This window comes from Aulonocara sp. 'chitande type north' Nkhata Bay, linkage group LG8 (assembly GCF_057382095.1).
Source record: "Aulonocara sp. 'chitande type north' Nkhata Bay isolate Kocher_YH1m ecotype deep benthic linkage group LG8, A_spYH_male_GT1.1, whole genome shotgun sequence".
Taxonomy (NCBI): Eukaryota; Metazoa; Chordata; class Actinopteri; order Cichliformes; family Cichlidae; genus Aulonocara; species Aulonocara sp. 'chitande type north' Nkhata Bay.
The window spans coordinates 6,404,050-6,427,627 of NC_141351.1; the positions used below are offsets into that span (position 1 = coordinate 6,404,050).

Sequence of the window (23,578 nt, forward strand, 5' to 3'; positions counted from 1 at the left end):
ACCACCATTTTGTCCGTCTGTATCTGGAAGTCCCACAGGATCTTAGCTCGGTCATTCTCTACCACCCTTGGGGGCATCTCCCATTTTGACCTCGGGACTTCCAGGTTATACTCGGCACAGATGTTCCTGTACACTATGCCGGCCACTTGGTTATGGCGTTCCATGTATGCCTTGCCTGCTAGCATCTTGCACCCTGCTGTTATGTGCTGGATTGTCTCTGGGGCATCTTTACACAGCCTGCACCTGGGGTCTTGCCTGGTGTGGTATATATATATATGTATGTATGTGTGTGTTTGTGTGTGTGTGTGTGCTGGACTATTGCCCTCAAAGCAGATCGCACTCGGGGAAAAGTTTTACTCTACTATTACTGACATTATTGATAAGCACAATCTTAATTAAGCACAGTAGCAGCAGCTAACAACAAACAAGAACAACTACCAAAAAACAACGATGACGACAGTGACGATGCCCCTAAAGGCTGAAGCAGAGATCAGTGCCAGATGGCTTTAAACACACAGAGCGCTCTCATTGTACAGCTCCGCTCTGCTGAGCAGAATTCGAGAAGGTAGCGGGATTGGCAGGGGAGCAGGAGGAAAAGCAGGTTTTGCTTTGTTTTGGGTGAAATTCCCTGGACTGTTTCCTCGTTGCCAACAGCACTGGCAGCCTGAGTAATTAGTGTAAACTCGCATTGTGTGAATGGGTGTGTCTGGTTATGATGTGTATTTGTGTTTTTGTATTTGGATAGGTGTGAAGACAACACTTGCCTGTGGTTTAAACACGCTTACCTGTTTTGTTGTTTATACTTTGCTTTCACAGTTCATTTGAAGGCAATAAAGGAAACATTTACAACTGAAACTGAAGGTTTTATTCTCTCTGGCAACGACGTCCCACTGAAGGCCAAAGGACACATTAGCTCTCAGGCTTCAGCTCTGCGTGCAGAGTGATTAAATATCTGTCTGAACACTGTGGCTTTGTAGACTAAGGCACATTTCATCTACACTGGAACCTTTTATCTGTGACGTTATCATTAATAAAAGGCAAAAATCAAATGTAAAAATTATTAAATATCTGTGGGATATCTGTGGTCCTTAGTTTGTGACATTTAGACCAAGCACAACATTAAAACTCAGGTTATATTCCAAAAATTTCAGTCCTGTTCCCAAAAGTCAGAAGAAAGTCATGTGCCGTTTATCGTCATTCAGTTACCCAGTAATTTGTTTTCATGCTGTGTAATTTTCCAAATATGCTCTACAAAACAGTTGGCAGTTTGCAGTCATTTGCTCCTTATCTTCAGGTCAGTATGGCTGCTTAATCCCGTTAGGATTTACTTCATGCAATATTTAAAGCTAATCTGCGGGCAATTTATCATTTCATTGTTTTGATCGTAATTATCATCACTAATCTCTATGACGAATACATATACATCATGTTCACCACCTCCAGTTTTTAATGCAAAGAAACCGGAGAGGAAAATGCTGGATTATCATTGCAGCCAAAGCAGTTCTGATACAGTAAAAGAGTGAATAGCACAGAGTGAGGCTGAAGTAAGTCTGATTAAGTCAAGGAAGGAAATTTAGATCATGTGCAGGATCAGTGGACCATTCAACCAAAAATTAAAATAAATAAATTCAATCACTGATTACTGTGGGGAAAAAAACAACACAAAAAGTAGTCTGAACTCGTGAAAATCTGAAAGACTGTAGCTTGATTGTAGAAGACAAGAATATATGCATAGTCGTATCATAAGAAAAGGTAAACATGATTCCCACATCAAGGCATAATAAAAATCATCTGGCCCTAGCATGTCTCGCAATGAGGTAAATACAACTCCCTATGAACAACAAAACATCACATACGACTCTGTGCCACTATTAACTTAACAAAAACTGAAAATGCAGAAGCAGTGTGTGAAAACTCAGTAAACTCTTACTACTTCCATAGACATTAAGAGAGTTAGTAGCAGTCACTTGCTGCTAATCAAATGCACTTCTCTAACTGATCATCAGCAACTGTGAGCACCTCTATGAAAGCCGGTCTGGAGCATTCGGAGCATCTGAACAAACTGCACTTCTGGAAAAAAGTCCTTTGAACAGATGAGATCAAAGTGGAGACGCTTGACCATAATGCACAGCACCACATTTGGAGACAGCCGAACACCAGCAGACACACTTCATACTGATAGGTAGTAGTGTGATGATTTGAGCTTGTCTTTGGGCCTGGCAGCTTGAAGTTGAGTCGATCACAAACGCGTCTCTACACCAATGTACTCCGGAGTTTAATGGGAGGCCAAGTGCTAAAGCTTGGCTGAAATTGGATCATGCAGTTGGACGATAATCCCATGCTCAGCAGCAAATCTGCAGCAGAATGGCTAAAAAAGAAAATAATGGTCCAGGCAAAGTCTAAACCAGAGGTGGGCAACTCCAGGCCCTGAGGGCTGCTGTCCTGCAGGTTTTAGATGTGTCCTTGAACCAACACAGCTGAATTAAATTGCTAAATGACCTCCTCAACATGTCCTGAAATTCTCCAGAGGCCTGGTAATGAACTAATCATGTGATTCAGGTGTTTTGACCCAGGGAGATATAAACCAGCAGGACACGAGCCCTTGTGGTCTGGAGTTGCCCACCCCTGGCCTAAACGCTAGTCCCTAAATGCTAAAATGCTGTGACAGGATCTTGAGTGAACTGTGCATAAATATGTCTACAAACCCAAATGAATTGATGCAACAATGAAATATGTCATGTGCTGTTGTCTATCGCAGGGCGTATTCGCCTCATTTTAAGATCTGGGCAGTGCTCGATCTTTTTAAATGATGTCCTGATGTGCAAAACCTTAAATTTGACAGATGGTGCGCTTTCATTTTATCATGACTGAATATTACAGGTCCCTGTTGACTTGTAATAATAATAAATTCCATCTGTTTTGTCTTTAAGAGCTTTTGAAAAGTTAGAAAGTCTACAGTTTCTAGCTGCAATCCCCTGAAAATCAAACCAAGTATGGAAAGATTTAGAATGAGCCCTGCTAAATAAAACTCAACATAAGATCAGAGGATGAAAATCTATGACAGAAAATGCTAAAATATAGCTTTTTGATGTCTATATATATTTAAAGAGAACCTTATTAGTGAGGTGCATAGGATAAACTTGTAGATAATGGCCCTACGTGCTGTTGTTCACTATAAAGATGTGACCTATGGAAATTTGCATTATTCATACTGTAGTGCTTGAACTGATGAATCTAGGGCCACCACTCTGGCCAGCTGAGGCTGGTAGTGATGAATAATGCACAGTTCTGGTAAACACTTTCCAATAGTGGCTCCTGGAGGTAAGAGGGGAACAGGAGCAGATGTGGAAGGTAAAGTCCAAAGTGGTCCCAGTGGTAATAGTAGCATTAGGACTGGAAGAGTGGCTCCAGCAGATTCCAGGCACGACATCAGAGGTCTCTGTCCAGAGGGGTGCAGTCCTAGGAACAGTTAAGATGCTGTGCTGAACCTTCAAAATCACAGGCCTCTGATAGAGGAGCTCAGCTTTAAGAGCACACACACATACCACCTCCTGGGGGGTGGGAGGGAGATTCATAATATATGTTTGTATATATGTTTAAAATCACTACTTATTAAACTCAAAAAGAGCCTTGAACCAGATCTTGCATGTCATTCTTGAGCCACTTTGTCACATGTCAATTTTTTTTATTGTGACGAGAAAACTGCTAATTAAGCTGCATTAAACTGACAGAAATAGACAAACAGATTTATTTCAAATTGACATCTGTGAGAAATTCAGTTGTCAGCCTCAGGAACAAAGCCACAACCGATGCTGATGTATGAGCGCTGCTTCAGCTTTTACTTTGCTGTCGTGTATACAGCATAAATGCATTTCTAAAGTTAGCCTTCAGTGTCCTAACAACATCTAATAACATCAAATGTTTGCTAGGAAGGCGAGAGCCAAGGGAAATGGACAGGAGGAAAGTGGGAGGGGGACTATAAAGAAAAGAAGCATGGGAGAATAAAGACGAGCTGAGGCACTGTACAGTATCTCTTCCTGAGGACAAAAGACGAGGAAACAAAAGAGAATTAAAAAGACACACCAAAGGAAGGCAAAGAGAGGAGCGCTGTTACAGAAGTCATCTTTTATTGCCACGTAAGAAAGTCGTATATAGAACAATGGTGATATACTGTACTGTCAGATGGCAAATCAACAACAAAAGAAGAACAAAAATATCCCTATCAACCCCTCCCCCCTGCGAAAAAAAAGAGGAAAAATAGACAGTCATAGCAACACTATGGTAATATATTTCTGGGACAATACATCTGCTATATTTCTCTTTTTTTTTCTTAACAATATCTGAATAGTACCAAAATACAGCTTTTTCATAACTTAATTCCACAAATTATAAAGTCAGTAAACAGTAAAAGGACAATGGGGCATCACGGTGCATATTATAAGCTACTCTGCAAACAATAGTGGGAGATGGGGGCTCTACCATTAAAAATATGCTTTACGTTACGCATAAATGCAGTGTTGGGGCCCTACTTATCCATAAACACATATGCATAAGTACAACAAACTGGTCTGGACATCAAAAATAGAAAACCGGACCTCCTATAGGTAACTTTGTATGTACTGCTTGATTAACACTAAAATGAGTTAATCAGTGACTTATTCTATAAAAGGATATACTAATGGATCATAGTTTTACTGCAAATAACTTGTTGAATCTTCAAAACTGATGGAAAACCCTTTAACTTTGGGCCCTAGCAGAAGTCACTATGCAGATTACATTTAAATGCACTGTCACTGAAGTATTTCTTTGAATCCTAATAGCAATTAGATTATATTTAAAATTACCTTCTGATAAAAACCCTACATATGAAATCCACCATAGTCGCAAGCCATAGAAAAAACGGTCTGCTGTGCTCATTTCAGGCTCCATGTATTTATTCTTGGACTTCACTAGAGTAGCATGATTCACAGCTCAAATAATCAATACATATCTGATTTTCAGCTAATACATGAGCCCCCAGTTTATCTACTGTTTGAAACAAGCCTTTTTAGCGCCTGTCTCTTTAAGGCTAGCCTCCCTTGTAAGCTAACTTTCTTCTGATTGGCTGTCTCTCCCAAATAAAAGAACAACAGCAGGTGGGAGGGGCTTCTCTGCCCTCAGTAAGCCCTAGATATTTGATTTTTTTTTTGACGTCATACAAAAAAAAAAAAAGCTGGCTTACAGGGATTACTTTCACATATGCTGTCCTCATTAATTGATACGTGGCCCCGGTTTAATATGAGAATTGTATATACATGACATAAAATAAGGAATAGCGTAATTGGTCCACTTTAAAACAAATGTTGAGCGTTACTGGACAACAAACACCGCATCTCCTCTGCTTCTGTGCATAAGTAGATAGCTCCAGGTGGAGAAAACACTGCACATAAGGATTGATGCTATACAAAGTTGTAAACATAGTTGACGAGAACCGTCTTTGATAACACGGTAATCTCGGGATGTATGGTCACAAAGATGCTGCTTTTCCATTAGCTGTCATGTTTACAACACTACTAAGCCCAGCAAATAACAACAGTAAAGAGCAGAGAAATTAAAGAGTGGAGAAAAACGTATCTTGTGTTTAAGCCCTTTTTATGTCATTCTGATGAACTGTACATATCCCATTTTGCAGTCTTGATGACCCTGCTCTGTCTTTTCTTCGGCGAAACAAGCACGTCGCGTTTTTATCTGTTCTAATTAAAGGGTGGGGTTGGGGCGGTCTTTCTTTACTACTTTGCCACTAAGAAATTAATATATACAGACAGCTGCGTTTTCCTGATTTAGACTGACATCAAGAACAATCCATGCTTCACATCTTCAGCTTAAATAGGACACAGTGTAAAAATAAAGCCCAAAGGAGCTAACGCAATGTTCCAGTGCATACACATAGCCGATTTTGATGCGAGAATCTATCGAGCTGCATGTGCTGCAGTAATAATCAATAATTTGAGCAACGCAAAACACTGGAAAGAAGAGATTGTGTATATGTATGTGTCTTTGTGTGTGTGAGATCCAACAAATTGTCTTTGATTCACAGCTGTTAGCACTCATGCACCACCATTTTTACTGTATCAATAATTCAAAGCTTCTCCCAACTATTGACATTAATTTCCCTCTTCTGTCTTTGTGCGCCTCTGTGGAGTCCCTGTTGCAGCATCAAAGTTCCTTCCCACATTTCTTTGGGTTTTGGTGATTAAAGACCACAGTGAGAACTAATAAAGCCCCCTGGCCACAGGCCCCAGTGCAGCTCCTCTTCTGTCTCTTACTGAATACCCTTTGTAGATATTTTGCTGAGCACTTCTATCTAAAACTCTGGTTGCTCTGCTGAACAGGAGAACTTGTTATTAAGGTAACTCCAAAAACAAGAGAGGGGAGGGAGGGCTTTAATCCCCAATTTTTATATCCCAGACGCATTCACCTCCTTTTGTCCTTCAGTGACGCATGTGTGGCCCAAGCTCTTATAATACTCAGTTTGTGGCTGCTAATACTTTTCTAGGTTATTTTGTAAGTGGGTAAGTTATTCTTTGCTTGCCTGTCAGCTCTTCCTTTAGCCCCTTTCAACACGATAGCATCAATTCATTTTTATTTTATTTAGATAGGGCCAAATCACAACAACAGTCCACTAAATGTGCTTTATACTGTAAGGTAAAGACCCTACAATAACAAAGTAGTACAATAACAATGAACAAGTACTTGGTGACAGTGGGAAGGAAAAACTCCCTTCAAACAGGAAGAAACATCTGGCAAATCCAGGCTCAGGGAGGGGCAGCCATCTGCTGCGACCAGTTGGGCGTGAAGGGTTGGAGATTGATTATCAATATTAGTTCTTGTGATCATTGCTCGCTGCTGTTTACTGTCAGTTCATCAATAAATTAGTTTAATGCAGCACTGATGTCACACTGCACAACTTTTGACCAGGCCTACAAGGCAGGCTGGGTAGAACGCTAACAATGCATTCATTAATAAAAAGCAGTTGACACAGGTAGTTTACTGTAACAATGGCCGTCTATCAAGACCAGCGAAAATTTGCAGGTCTAAAACAAATGTAGCGAATGCAGTTGGCAAGGGAGTAAAATATTTTGCTTTGAAATACCTTTGTACAATTTCCTATTAGGATTAGAATTTGAAATGAGAGTACAACTCTCATGCAAAAGATGTACTGTGCAGCTTTCTGTTGGTCAGCACCATCAACCCACAAGTTAATGAAAACTTCCACACTTTGCACTGAATTACTTTTCCCTATGCAGCAGTTTTAATACCGTATAGATTATTGCAGTATGTTAAGCCAGTACTGACTGTAAAAAAAAAAAATGCACTAATAAATGAACTCTTTTTTAAGCCTGCAGACTACCTGTGTCCTTCTGCTCTGGCATTTTTTTGTCTGGCTGACTCGTCTGATGAGGAATGTCAGACATGACTGCCTCCTGAACCCACTCATCTGTGGCCCTGACCCTATCGACCATGACACAGCCAGCTCAAACAAATTCCCTCCTTTATATCAGGTTTATTTGGCTGTTACAATGAGCAATGGGGGAGGTGGGGGGTTTGTTGGTTGCTTTTTTGTTTGCCAACTGTTTCCACCGTCCTACGAATTGTTCCGCTGGCTGCTTTCGCAGAGCTGGATGAGCTTTCAAAGATTTGCCAGCAAGAGGTTGCATGGAGGGTTCACATTTCCACATTTCTGCCTTGCTGGATTAAGCCAATTGGGTCTGATAATGTACGTCCAGCGAACACTGACCTGTTTCTCAACTCTGTCCTAAACAACACAATCTGCCAGGAAACAGGAACATATAAGGGGGGGATCCTGCATAGCATCACCAAACACAAATATATGTATTTGTATTCCTTTGAATCCCTTTTAAATATGACTTTGTTTGAATTTGACTCCTTCAAAGACAATAATCACAAAATCATCAGCCTGGGTTGGATGTACACACACACACACACACACACACACACACACACACACACACACACACACACACACACACACACACACACACTTTGTGAACAGTGAAATGTGTGCAGTGTTCAACAGGACACGCAGTTGTACAAAATAACGTTTTTCTGGAATCGCAGACTCGATCACTTGGAGTTCCTGCGAGAACAGTGTGCACGGGGAAACCAATCACGTCTATCAAGGTAACTTATTATGACTCACAGTCTTACTGTGCCTGAACTTTGTTGTTACAGAAAAGATTCATCGCAGCCCCATTTTTGTTTTCTCTCACATATTTACTCTGAAGGTCTTTCTCCTTAGACTGACAGAGAAAAGGATAAGAGGAGGGGGAAAAGTGTAGAAGAGGAAAGGATGAAAAGAAATAGATTAAGAGAGAAAGGCTATGTAAATTTATATATATATATATATATTTATATATAAAAAGCATAATATCAGTTATCGCTACAAAGGGCCATGGTCTGGAGTTTCACAGTCTTTCATGTACAACAGGCGCAGTAACAGTACCGACTCTTGGTCTCTCTGCTGTGATGACACCTGCCGCTCGGCACTGTGGGAACACAAGGAAAGCAGAGTCCACCCTGTAATGTGTTCGCGACATGCGTGCGCACGTGTGTGTGTGTGTGCGTGTGTTAAGTGTGTAGGTGACACATTTTAATGCTCTGATGACTTATTAAATCCTGTTCCATGCCTTCAATCTGGCCTCGGGTTACAGTCACGTGATCGTGAAGGCAGCAGGGGGCTCCACAGCATGAGGGGAAAAATATTCCCTCAGAGCCCCTTATCTATGCGCTCAGCTGGCCTAGGTGTTTCTTCTCGTGTCCGACTTAGAACCTGCAGTATTACTGCAGTATTAGGTTCTCCTTTTACACCTCCATCCATAACGTGCCCAAACTGCTTGCAGTGCAGCTGATGCCGGCAAAAAACTGTCTCAGGTATACGCTGATATTCATATCCTTTACTCCCACAAGATTGTCACGTGGCCCTCTCCCTCTCAGGTTTTCCTACTTTAAACACCCCCCGGCTTTTTTCTTCCTTGTTCTCTATCCAAAAATGCCCTCACAATCTGTCTTTGTTAGTGGGATGCTGTCTGCTGTCAACTGTGTTTACGCTTCTGCCAAATGCTTCTCATTTTTAGTGCAGTCTGATCACTTAAAAAGCATCTTAATTCGTTGAATTAATAGAGGTGGATGAAGCACTTTAGAAGACAAGATTTACATGATAAAAGTGGCTGCTGCTGCTAATATATCTTACATGAAAAAAAACAAGCAAATAGGCTTTGAGAATCCCTTAGAAGATTTGGCCTATTTGCCAGATTTAAGGGGATTTATTTTTATGTTTGAGTCATGTAACCCAGATAGATTCTTACAGCTGGTTGTGCCGGGTTTCTTTTTTTCAGCTGGAGCTTGAGTACAGTTAGTGATCTGATCGAGACTAGCTTCTCGTGGCAGTGCCTCGCGGGCGACAGCAAGGTGTTTGTTCTTTGTGCTCTTTTTGTGGCAGTTTTAGGACTTTTTAAATCCCAGAGCTCTGTAAACTCTAACACGATGAGAGGTCAAAACTCTTACATTTGGTCCACTTTGTAAAAATGTCTGGGCATGTCTCATCTTTGCACACTCAGAAAAAAGGAACACACACACAAAGTCTAAATTAAATTAGTCATTTTGTCTGCTTCCAGCGTGATCATCCTCACCACGGCTACATTAGAACACGGTTGGGGTTTTTTTTTGGTTTTTTTTGCACTATTTATTAATTCTTTTAGAGGAATAGTTCAACAGTTTGTTGCCTGGCAACCTAATGTGAAGTCTGACATATACCCCCCCACTTAAAACCACAGGATGTCCTTTTTACTCTTAGGTTTCTTTTTTTCCAGAATAAATAAAGTAGATGTAACATCTTAATTAGTGATGTTTTGAGGTCCCTGAAGGCAATTTCATTATTGTTCGATTGCACAGAACTGGGCTAATGGTTCCCCCTCCTGTTTCTAACATTCATTCCATATATTTATTTATTTTTTAGGCTAGGTTAATTATCTGCTGCCTCTAGCATTAAATTTATCACAGAGACATGTAGAGGTGGCATCAGTCTTCTCATATACCACATAGCATGTTGTCTAAAATGTTTTTTAAATGTGCAATTTAATGTTTTTTGAAAACTTAAAGATGTTTCCTGTGTGTGCATGGATTACATTGGTCTTTTTGATGTAGCTGCCATTACTAAAAGTCAAAAGTGTCACGTAAAAGAGCATTTTCAAACCTATTTAATTTTGATGCCAGTTAAATTCACTGGCATCAATAATTAAAAACCCAACTGTGTGGTAACTCTGCGTGTCCGTGTATTTCTGAATGTGTGCATTTTCATCATGCAGATGCTTCGTCCCGGCCTCCCTGTCCCTCCCCTGGGTCAGCTGTCATCACGCAGACGAGATCAGAACAAAATAAAACCAGTGCCACAGCATCCGCTCTCTGTTCTGGAGTTTCTTGTGGAAAAGGGAGACCTTCAGCCGCACAGCTCAAGGAGGTGCGTGTGAAAAGCCACAGTACAAAGCCTTCATGTCTGCAGTCCAAAGCCCAGGGCCCTCATCGTGTGTGTCTGCTGGAAAGCCCTCGGGAGATTTGGGTGTGAATCACGAGGAAGTGTTTTTTCTTCCAAACCCTTCAGTACTTTGCTGGACAGGTGAGCACACCTCTTGTCACGAGGTTTATGGGTAATTGCTGTATTTCTCATTACCCGTGATGCTTCAGTGCCTACAGCTGATCCCTTATATTGCTTCTCAGGTTTGGTTTGTTAAACCAATCCATTTTTTTAAATCAGCAGTTTCCCATCTGAGAGCAGTCGCACTGTAATTCTCCAATATCGGTATCATTATGGAGTAGATATTAGCTGTGAGACAACATTCTAATATCACCACAAGTGTAAAGACATCCCTGCTCTGTAGGCTCTTTGTTAGTATGGTTACAGATGCCACCTACTCGGGGGCCGTCCTTTTGACAGCAAAGGTCTTTTAGAGAGATTTCGTCGTGAACTTTGTTTGTGAAACAAGGACCACTCGGACATAGTAAACCAACGACCCTCGACTTCTACACACAAACACACGTGAAGATCTGCACGTTTGAACATCTCAAGAGCTGGTACTGTATCTCCACTCAGAGATTACTCGTGTCACCACTCCACATGCATCCTGTTCCTCTCTTTTTATTTCTTCTTGTCTTTCTCTCTCACACTGTCACCTCTGTCTTGCTGTTGGTCACAAAGTAGGGCTGTGTGGGGAGGAAGTGTTGGCTGTGGCTGTGGCCTCTAGTGCTGTGGAGCTGGTTCGGTTCCAGGATGGTACACTGAGGCCTCTTGTGCCCGTAGGTCTTCCTCCGGCCCACCGTCTCAGTCCCGTCCCAGCCCTTCAGCCCCAGCCCCATCGCATGTGAGGACGCAATTGTATTGGAACTGTACGCCAGTGGGCGGCCCATTGTAGCTGAGCCGTGGCCAATGACAGTCTCAGCAGCCCTGGAGATGCCCAGGGATGTGCCACCTGGCATGGTCCCCGCCATGTGTGCCAGGGAGGTAGCCCCTAGTCCTGGTGGCTTGCTACTGTGGCTGTGAAGATGAGTGTGAGAGCTGTGAGAGCTGTGAGAGCTGTGGGCAGTGTGACCATGGCTGACTTTGGGTTTCTGGCCGTTTGGCTTGTGTCCCCCTCCTCCTCCAGCGGCTATGTGCCGTTCTGTCGGCAGGGTTGAGACAGAGGAGATGCTGGGCATCTCGGTGACATAAGTGGCCACTGGCTCTGGAGTCAGTGGACCCAAAGAAGTCATAGGAGTCATGGAGGTCATAGGGGTGAGGGAAGTCATAGGAGTCATAGAAGTCATTGGGGTGAGCGAGGTCATGGGTGTCATTGAAGTCATTGGGGTCATGACGTGGTTAATAGGGTTGGCGCTCATAGGGTTTGAAGCCATGGGGTTGGTGGTCATCTGAGGAGTCACTGATGACATGTTGCCCATGGACGCCATGGATGGTCGTGAGTTGCCCATGGGCTGCAGAGGAAGTCCTTTTGCTGGCATCTCTACCATCAGGCGACGCTTGTTGTACAGTTCGCCGTTGTACTTGGCAGCTAAAGGAGAAGAAGAGAAAGAGTAAGAGAAGCAATGAAACACTAAGTGGGCACAAAAAACTGCTACAGAGCAGAGCTTAAATCTTGAATTAAACGATATATACTTTCTTAAATTTGGCCATTTGCCACCATGGAAGATTTTTTTTATTGAATGAATCAAAAAATAACACTTTCAGCAGTTTGCTGATCAGCCATAAGATAACACATCACTATGAGCACACACAGACAGAAAGCAGAAATATAGATATTGCATCAGTTTTAACACCCACAGTATAAGAAGGTCATATAACAAACCCCTATACTTTGTTAGTCAGCCTCACCTAACTGACCAAGCAGAGTGTCAGGACCACTGCTAACGCCTGCAAGTTAGAAGCCCGTGCTGCTACTGGAGGAGTGAAATCAAAAGAAAAGCCTAGAATCTCTCCTCCAGCTCGCCTCTTCCTCCCTTTTAAAGCCAAGAAAACATCCAATTTTTGCATGGTGGGAAGGAGTTCAACATGAGAAAGAAGGAAGAAATTTTGGGAGAAAGTTGTGAGGCTAATAACTAGGCATGACATGGGTGATTTTTTTCTAACTCGGTGCAAGTTTATTACAGTTATGTCATAAGATTAAGGAAAGATTTCAATCAGACCTCAGTGCACGCTCAACTAGTGGATTTTTGAGAATGCCTAAGTTGTAGACATTTATTTTTGCATTCAGTATTTTTAAACAAGTCAAAAATGTTTTGAAAAGTATTTGGTTATCTGCCTTTACACGTGTGTACACACATATGAACTTGAGAGACATCCATTCTTAATCCATCCATAGTTTTCAGTCATGTGACCGACTAACTAACCAGGCCAGCAAAACATTACAGCATCATGATGGACAATAGTAGACAGTCCCTGGTACTGCAAGACAAAAGTGTACTACAAGACTAGTTGGATCATCTATCCATGGAGGAAAAGCAAAGATATGAAGAGAAACTATGAATGTTGGTGACTTGTGATCCGTATTTTGCTCCGACAGCTTAATTTAAATCCCTAAAAATGGCGATGTCTCGCCAAAGCTCCAGTTCAGTGACATCTATGTATCTTGTAGAAAATTGCTCACCTTCCACTGCTGCCAGGATGAAAACGTTTAAAGTATGGACAGCTACATGTATTTTTGATCTTGATGGGTAAACAATCTTATTGTGTGGGAGGTAACGAACATGAAATTATTCATCATTAAAGCAAAGGTAAGTGCTACAAAGCTAGCTTAAACGAACTACCAGATGCAAATTTTATATTTTAAAGTATAAATTTTTCACATTAATGTCGTAACATAACATAACAGTAAAGTTGACAGAGTGTTTTCCAAATTCAGGCAAATCATCATCACAGTGCAGTCAGAGAGGTGCAGTTCTCCTGGCAACCAATCGGTTTGCCAGACGCAGAAGTATTATTTCTCCCTCCAGAGAACATGTCTTCTATACTTTGTATAGAAGAATTGTTGAATTGTTTGTCAAAAGTATGAACAAAAAGTCAACCAAAACATAGAATGTGTCTGTTTCCTGACTTACAGACTCCTCTATCTGTTGCATCTTCTATATCTGTGTGTGTGTATCCGTGTGTGTTTCTTCAGCCTTGGAGCAGTCAGCGTTAATGGCTCACATTTATTCCTCTCTCTGTCAGTCAGTGTCACCAAGCTACAGTCTCTCTTATCACTGCGGAATGTGACCCTTTTTTTTTGTCAGATTCACTTTCACAGTTGAGTCATTACTCTTCAGTCCCTTGTTGCCGCTACGTCCTTGAAGATAAAGTTAACACACTCAGTGAGTTTGCTTTACCGCTGTAACTATAAATCTAGTTTATCGCTGTGCAAACGCTGAAGAGAAATAACTAACGCGGGCCTGCGAGCGGATAGCAAGCGCAGGCGTGGGGGTTTGTAGGTAAGGGTGGGAGTGGTGGGAGACCACAGCCTCACTAGCTGAGTCGCTGTGAGACTGCCGCTGGGGATCAAACTTGCTCAGGCGACAGGTGAATCAATCCGGCAGTAGTCAGCTCGATGGTACATGCATCCAGCCGTGTACGTGAGTGGAAACGGAAAAATGCCACTGCTACGCAGCGTGGGCTCAGCATGCCTCTGCATGAGAAAAGCAGTGTCCTGCAGAGACTCGCACACATTATACATCAGGGGGAAAAACCGAGAACTGCTTCGTGAAGTCCCACAGTGCCAGCAACATAAAAACCTTATTAGGTTTAGACCAGTATATCAATCTGCTTTTTGTTAGGCAATTAGGTCGTCTACTGCCAATTTACTGGGGGGATTATTAGTTCTTGAAGTCTCTAAAACGTTTTCAAATTTCCAATGGTTTACCCAAATTTGAAGACCTTTTTTTAGTATTCACTATAAGTGGGTGGATCCTGCTGTCACAGTGCTGCCATCCTAAACAAAAAACATCCATTAGTCTGGGTTTAAATGGAGTTTTCTGTCTGTGAGGTTTATTTTTTTCCCACTCCAGAAACTCTTTGTAACTGTGCAATGGTGTTAGACTGCTTTCTCCTTCAAAATAACACCGTGTTCCATGCATCACTGAGACGCAATCAACACCTGTGCTTTCTATTAGCTACTATCTCTGCCGCGGAAAAACAGTACTATCTCCCAAAGTGACTAAGGGTTGGTAATTGTAGTGCATGACTAAAGCTGGCGATGCAAATTACGTGTGCCTCATTATAAAATCCGAGAGATTATGGAATCTGAAATACCTCAGCAGCTAATGGATGGATTTCAATCAAATTTTGATCATGATTTATTCATGGTATCCAAAAGAAGCCAAATGACTTTTTCCTTAGTGATGCTAGGCGGTTGACATTTTAATATCTTGAGTACTCGAGTAAGACTGAATATCTACTGTGGTCATTTCATTTGTTATATGAAAACATAATTGTATGATTATTATTAGGTTCTTATTAAATGTATTCTACATCACAGTATATTAAAGCCGGCATCTTAGCATATAACTGGCACTTGCAACATGGATGTGTCTCAAGTGTCCTCATTAAAATGAATGTGCATGTGGAGTGCGGCTGCAACAATCAGCTAAAAAAATACAAGAAAAAACAAAGGAGGGTATAATCTGCTTCAAAATCAGCGCTTAACGTAGCTGCGCGTTTGCATGGACAAAAAGGCAAAAGAAAGAAAGACACACAAGACAAATAACTAAATGTTAATGCTTTTAGATGTTCTGTTGATTTCTGTCCACTTATGTGCAAGTCTAAAAAAAATGATAATAATAAAACAAGCCCTAATTACCTAGGATTTACTGTGCTTACTGCATTTGGAAAATTGACTTATTAGCCAGCATGTAAGAACAAGAGAATCTTTTTGGATGTAGGACAGTCATTAACTACAGCAGAGCATTTGTACAATAGAAGTGGGCCATAATTGGTCATTTGTACTCAGGCTGAGTTGCAGGCCTGCATCCAGGGATCGTTCTTGGTTGCTTTTTGCCTTGTTTGCTGTTAGAACTCAATAAAGTGACCTTATAGAGATGCACAGAGGGACAGTGGAGATGGCTATTGATTGACAGGTGAGGGCCTTCTCAACTGGATCATCGGCCATTAAAATGGCAGAAGCAATTAAAGAACAAGAGGAAAGGCTGTTATGGGGGATGCTGGGAAAGTAGTGCTTAAGACCTAGTTCCATTTCCAGTTAGTGAGCACACCAGAACATGTATCAGAGGAGAATAATTTAGCTATTCAGATTTCTTTTGCTGACATTTATTTCCTATCTCTAGCTTGGATGCAACTAGGATAGCTCAGTAGGTAGCGTGGTGGCCCCATGATCGGAATGATCGGAAGGTCGGGGATTCGACTCCACTGAACGGCTACCCTGAGGTACCCCTGAGCAAGGTACCGTCCCTGCACACTGCTCCCCCGGGCGCTGCACTGGTGGCTGCCCACTGCTTCACTGGGTGAATGGGTTAAATGCAGAGGAACTATTTCCCTATGGGGACTAACAAGCTCACTTTACACTTTACTAGTTTGTGGACCACTCACCATCTTGGTGTTTGAAGGGGTCAGATTTAGATTAGATTGATTAACCTCCGTGTATTTTAATATCAAGGTTATGCTGACTGATTTACTTTTAGGGCCAGCTGTGTGTCCACTTTAGCAAAAACAGTGTTTGTCATTTCTGCCGTTTTGTGTTTCAGCCTTCGAGATTGCCACTTGCACATTTTCTTTTTGTCTCTGTTATTCCCCCTCACATGCATTTTTCATAGCTTGTGTGTCAATTTCCCATCACTGAACTCAAGGTAATGGCATTTTGCCTCCTGGAATCCTGGGTGCCTGTGTGTACAGGTTTCCAATCATTTCATAGGTGAATCTTTGAATACCACTTGGAAAATGGAAAACTGTCAGTCAACCATGAGCCTGAAGGGAAGAGACCTCCGTTCAATTATAGAAATGGAATCAAATATGAGCCCCTGTAAAGGAGGATCAAGATTAACAGCCCAATGGTTCTTTAAGGAGCGATATGGAGCTTGATGAATTGAGGGTGGGGTGGAGTCAGGGTGAAGAAGAGATAATGGGAAAGAAAGACAAAAGAAGCAAAAAGCAAAGATGAGATAAAAATGCAGAGGGCAGGAGATGGCTGATAAAGGGACTGATATAAAGAAGAAAACGGAGTTCATGGGAAAATGGGAGCGGTGGGAGGGACGAGTACGACGGCTACAGAAAGGTACTGGAGGAGGGTGTGAGTGAAGAAAAGTAAAAAGAGGCTTGTAAAAACCCAAATAAAATAAAAGTGCTTATTGTTAATGAACCTCATGAGTAGTTTTGTACATTTTATCACATTAACTTAAATGATGAAACTTTATGTTACCTCCAGACAATTTGAGAGCCATGCTGCACAGCTTTTCATATTGATTTTATGGCCCACAGGCTGTCACTGCTTTCAGACCGTGTCAGTACATTAAAAAAGTCAACTTGCTGAGAGTTAATACTTCCTTAGAAAAACAATTCACCATAGAGATCATAAAATCAATGAAGTTATAGTTGGAAACCTAAACAGGAAAAGTGTGAAGTTTTCTTGTACATGCCAACAATAAAAAAGGATTACATACCCCAACTTTCAAATCAAAAAAAGTTACAGTATAGTAAAGCAGTGTATCATCTCTCAATCACAGGAAAACAACTGCTTCTGTTCCAAGAAAAAAAGAAAAAAAATGATCCCCAACTGCTGGCGGATGTCATTACGACTAACTGTGGGCAGAGTTATTTCCTTTGGCTGAACAGAGCTGGCTGGAAGTTTTGTAAAGCGTGCCAGTGTGTGCTGGTTGGCCAGTCTTGTTTATTAGTGCTGGAGTCGTATTAGCCTTTGGGTGATGACATTTCATTTTGCAAAGCTAATTCTTAAGCTGTCAAATCCAAAATGCACCCAGATCCGTGCTTTCATTAAAGATAAAAAGCCAGAGAATCCTGCTGAGTTCTGCATTGTGTTTCTTATAAAACACCACGTAACTGCCTCCTATCTTCTACAACAAGTTTGACACTGAACGCTGATGTTTGTGTCAACCTTTTCTGTTTGTAGTTAAAGTTCTCTGCCGTGATATACTGGAATGGGATATAGTGAATGGGCTAATGTGGACTGGTTCTTATATAATGCATACAACATTCACACAAATTCATGCAGTGGTTTCTGTCTAGCATTCACATCCCAACTTGGGGTTCAGTATTTTGCGCAAGTATACTTCACCATGCGGACTGGAGCAGATTGAAGCACCGGTCTTCCGATTAGTGGACGACCTGCTCTACCTCCTCAACTACAGCCACCCATCTCCACCCTGGACAGGTTTCCAAGTCCTTAATAGGACTAAAAAGGCAACCATTCATGGTCATAGTCACCCCGCACTCAGTTCAGAGTAACCAGTCAACCTAATATGTATGTCTTTGGAATTTGGAAGGAAGCATGAGGATTTGGACCCCTGCACAAATAGGGTAAACATGCAACTTCCACACAGAAAACCTGGCTGATGAGAGGTTTAAACCCAGAACCTTTACTGAACATGTAGCACATATAGTTTTAATACTTTTTAAAAAAGACTTTTAAAAAACGTCATCAGGACCTTTCAGTTTGTAAAATGATTTATTTATTAATTTTGACATCTGTAATAGTTTATATGTGACAAGATTTCTGTGTTACCACAAAAAGCTGCAGAAGACAGGAATATTAAGACACTCCGGCCGAAACGAGCAGGAATAACAACAAGTATCGCATTGATTACATCAGGAACAGCATGAATATGGGGGCTAGGATGAAGGTGGGTTACAAAGCAGCTTGCAGATGTGAAATGGCTGTAGATTTGTAGTTACAGCGGCAAAGCGGCAGAGGATAGACAAAGTAACTTATATTGTGTATCCTCTGTTTAATTCAATTCAGTTTTATTTATATTTTGGCGTTATTTATTTTTAATGTCAAATCAAAACAGCAGTTGCCTGAAGGTGCTTTATATTTTAAGGTAGAGACCATGCAAGACCTTTATTAGATTTGCCAACTGGATGTGTATTAAATGAATCATAAATTGATTTGGACTTGCAATAGATTCATAAAATGCTACATTTTTGTAGAAACTCCCCCCATCAGAACCACTTTTGTCTACCAGTTCTGGCAGCTGGGGATTAAACGGGCAAGGCCTCTGCCCCTGATCGATGCCTGATCCACATAGTACTAGACCTCTATAGCCCACCCTGCGGCTAGTGGGGATAGAACTGGGCAGATCCATATGACTCATTTAAGGTGAGCCCAGCACTATAGCGCCATGGACTAATGGCCCCTTTTAAAAAGTAAGCATATATGCTGCACTGACAGCTAGGGTTCGCAAATGGACCACAATTTGTGCACCTGCTCTTGGGCTTTACATATACTATATGCGCTGGTTGAACGTGGTGAGGCTATATTGGTCACACGGTAAATGACTACAGCGAAAGCTTGCTTTGTTCAGCAAACCATTCTTGCACAGTTGGAAACAATGGGTATCAAAGCACAGTGACACCAACAGACACTTGCTATCAGCTCAAAGCAGTCTGGCCTTTCTCCTCTGACTTCTAGCATCAACAAGCCCAGAGAACTGCTGCTCACTGGATATTTTCTCTTTTGCAGACCATTCCCTAAAGATTCAAGTAGATCAGCAGGCTCTGAACGAGTCAGACCAGCCTCTCTGGTAGGAATAATTCTTAATGGAGAAAACAAAATAAAATTTACTATTCACAATACAAATGCTTGGGTATTGGTCATCTCTTAATGTTGGACTTACAGGATATAGATGCAGGCTGAATGTCTTTAGGCCGCTTTTTTTTTTTTTACATTTATTTTTAACATTTCCAAGGAAACAGTTTTAAAACCAGTTTTTTTAGTTTGTATTCTTATAGCATAAATTTCCATAACACTGCTAGAATTCTCTTGTACCTGCCTCATCTGTTTTCCCAACAGATAGAGATTTCGTTCATTTCCCACAATGCCGCGCACAATCCCCAGAGCATGTGTTGCATCCATCTGTTGGGTTTGTGTGCAGTAAGACGAAGGAAAAAACTTTTTGAGAAACAGTGGGTTTGTATGCTGCACTCAAACTGCAGCACAGTTTGCAGTTGCAGTGCACGGATGTGTTCAGGGGAAATTGGCTTGTCTGATGAATTTTTATTCCTCGTTGAATATTGGCACGAAATTTTGAGTTAAGAAAGAATGGTTGGATTCTCGCAGACTGACACCAAGATGTTTTCTGCTGGCGTTTTAGATAACTGAACAATTTCCTGCAATCAAACACAACTGTGGCTGTGCTGAAAATATCTAGGCATTCTCTGATGTCTATATTCGGCCACTTCTCTGGGAATTATAAAAATAGACCATCAAACAATAAAGTTGCCAAGTTCAGGACTCAGGCATGACAGCATTAACCACTATTTTCACTCCTGTGCTTTTATTGGTGTAATCCTTTAAGCTTAAAAATGATGCGTTCATTTACCGCTTGGTATTCATTGCTCATTCAAGTCTTTCTCTGTTGTCAATTTCGCTGGCAGTTACATATACTGCTACCATAATAATGACACGTCTTCTTCTTGCTTCAGGGGCACAAAGTATTACTCAGCACAAACAAGCAGGATAATCTATTACTGTAACATGTCTGGAGATGAGTCAGGGCCACAGTAGTGTAGGGAATACCACTGACAATACAGGATGCATTTGTCATCACAATCAGTTTTACTTTGTGCTGCTGGACATGCTGGACAGATAGGCTTTTCAAAAAAAAAAAGAACAAAACACGATCTATCCGGTCATTTTTCAAATAAAAGGGAGCGAATGCAGACAAATAGCATCCCGTAGCTGTTTACACAGACATCTAGATGCATTTGTAGATTGTATCTGTCGTGAGTGGGCTGAATTCTGAATCTAGTGAAGGCAGAGTACCTGTCTAGCATAAACAAGCTGACAAACGCTCGCTGGAAGCACTTGCGTGTCGGCCTCGAATGAATTCAGATTATGAAATAGCAATGTGACTGCCAAAGAACGTATGGTGATGAGGCAACTTTAGATCAGCTGCTACAGCCGCTGACTCACTGGATTTGGTTGCATGCGTGAAAGTGTATCCACTGTCATTTAAAATATAAAATGCTGATATTAAACACGGCCAGCATCAGGAGAAGGTCATCTTAAAGTGAGGGGGAGGGAAACTGATTTTAGACAATGGGGAGGCTGCCCGAAGCCCTCTAAAAGGTAAATAAGGATTATTTTGAACTGGGAACTTAAACTGTGAGGATGTTCCCATCTTGTAGAGTCCAACAAGGAACACGTGGAATAGAAGATGACTATATTTATTCCCCTTTAAGTTCTAAACTTTTGCAGAGCCTATGACATTACTGTACCTGTGTGAGTGGCTCACATCATTGGTGGTGTTGTGCTAAACATGGATTTTTTTGCACAACACCACTAAGGATGTGAGCCACTGTTTTTATGTGATATTTTTGTATAATACGTTTGCTTAAACTGGTAAATCTATAGGCTACATTTCCTCTTGTCCATTGTAATAGCTTTGGAATTCTAAATCCAGGAATTTGCTGAGATTTTTCAGTCCCTACATTGATGCTATGATTATTATTCCTTATACTAAGGTGCCGATTGTTATTCTGTCACTGATAAATTCAAAAACAGTGGCGAAAAAGTTGCTGGATATGCACAGAAGGCATTAACAACACTGAACAGATCAGTCACAGTAGTTGCGGACTGACCTGAAGTGTAGTTACATTTCTAGGGAGGTGCACGGCATACGATTTCAAAAGAAATTTGAGGTTGCGGCGTAGCTATGGTGTAAATTTCCCATTAAATAAATCCCCAGTAAGCAGGAGAAAAATATTTATGTATAAGCCGTTTATGTCTTACACCACATCCAGGTTAGCGATGCAGTGAAAAAACCACTGTCAATTATGTGTGCAGTGTGCTTGCTGTTGTTTAGAGCCTTCCCAGAGTAAAAAAAACCACCTGGTGCTATTTGAGTTTGTGTTTCAGGGGCTCAAAAAGCATTCAGTAAACTATACTACAAAAAAAGTCACTTATAGGAGCCTAGGTTTTCCTTTTTCTTGAAATTCACTGCCAACTTGGGATGAATCACGATGACTCCACTAACAAGGCAGGCCCAGCCTTAGGTTTCACTGCTAATCTACACACTGCTATAGTCGTAAGAGTTACCAACAGAACAACATCAGGCTTACTGCCTACCACAAACTGTAAAAATATTCTCCTTCATCTAAACTCCCCTCCACTAAAAAAAAAAGAAACTTGGCAGTCACTCACCTACAGCCTTCAGAGAGGCGTACTTGTTGAGATCCTTGTTCTGCTGTTGCTGCTGCTGCTGTTGGTGGAGCTGTTGCTGTTGCTGGTGCTGTTCATAGACGTGAGACAGCTGGCCGAGGGCAGGGTAAGGGTGCTGCTGGCCCATGTTTGAAGCCGGTCCCACGTTGTTGTTAATCTGGCCACCCTCTGTGAACAGGGACATGAGACAGCGCAAGGTTACAATAACATTTAAAGCTCCAGTCCAGCACCAGAGGAGCCCTCGCTGGTCAAATGATTGGTGAAACTCTCATTCACATTTTCCAGAATCTACTTACATAACCTAATTTCTTTTTTAAAATTATTATTTTTTAATACATGATTTCTTGGCTGAGATATTTTGTGCCTTGCTCTCAACTAATATACACTCATTTCTATCTTTTGGGATTTTACCAGTAGATTTCCATGACACGCTCTTACATTTATGTCACCATTACAACTGAAATATTCCTCCTGGAATAAAAAATGTCTTTATTAGTCCAGAGATTTTCTTTGCACATCTGATGAATTAGTCTAAATCTGCCAGTTGGACTGTGCTACTTCTCTCAGAGGTCCTTTATGTAGCCTCACTCATCATGATTCAGAACTGTCTGTCTCAGAACTGCTTTAATGATCTTAAACACCCTTGTTCAATGTCTTGAACAAGGGTGTCAAATATGAGGCTCGGGGCCCAGAATGGGCCCAGCACAGGTTCAAGTCTGGCCCCCTGGAGAGATTTGGAAAATGTGAATGAGGGTCTAAGTTTGGGCTTTAAAATGCATTTTAATACATTTCGCAGCTTTGCCTGATAAAGACCTCCCCCATCGCCATTCATGCTAGCTCAAAGAAGTCTGCAATAGATAAACAATGGATGACAGAAAAGTTGCTGTTTTTCCCTATCTGCTACATAAATGTCTCCTTTTTACAACGGGTCCACAAGATTAAAAAGGAACAAAAAAAAGGAGAGTGTTTGTGAATTTATCAAAATGTTCTGTTTTATAACAACAAGACAGTCTGGCCAATGAGCTACCAGAACTTTCTCTGTAAGTTTACACATATATTTCTTACAGCTTAAGCCCAAAAAGTTGTGAAGTCACATTTCTTTCATTTACTACAGCACCATTTCCTGATTTTGACTATAGGCTTGAAAGACTGTTGGACTATAGGATTGAAAGTTTTTCAGTGAGTGCAAAGTTACTTAAAGGAAATATATCAAGCATTTATTGGTACCTTTAGACTTTTTTTTATCATAAAAAGAGCTTTTTCTGTTTTCATATCATTTGACTGTATTTCAAATGCCAACCCTCCAGAATCATTTGATCACATGTACTCCAGCATATTCTCTAAATCAGCAGAGATTTACCAACTGGTGCTCACCAGGTGGTTGCTAACCAGTCTCTACACCTTCGTGACTGCAGCCTGAGTCACATCAATAACACATTCTTTTCTTTTTAGATTTCTGAGTGATTTTATTACATGTAAATGAGCTGAAATCACAGCACAACTGTTGTCCTTCGAAAGCAACAGGCATCAGTTCTAATGGGATGCTTTTGCAGCCAACAGAACAGCATTTTTTGTTCTTTGTTTATAACACAGACATTTTAGAGTTATAGTTAGCAGAAGTGGGTCTAGCTAAGGAATATCGACTGTGGAGCCGC

General features: G+C 41.3%; 1 protein-coding gene across 1 annotated transcript in view; it reads right to left on the minus strand.

The window, feature by feature from the left end:
• Nucleotides 1-8,152: 8,152 nt before the first annotated feature.
• shisa9a (shisa family member 9a) overlaps nt 8,153-23,578 on the minus strand; it is a 57,734-nt gene continuing 42,308 nt past the window's right edge. Inside the window, exons 3-4 of the mRNA XM_086302998.1 lie at nt 21,906-22,091; nt 8,153-12,098 (exon numbers count right to left, since the gene is read on the minus strand). Coding sequence (XP_086159124.1) covers nt 11,215-12,098; nt 21,906-22,091 — 1,070 coding nt within the window. The 3' untranslated portion in view covers nt 8,153-11,214. The remainder of the gene's footprint in view (nt 12,099-21,905; nt 22,092-23,578) is intronic.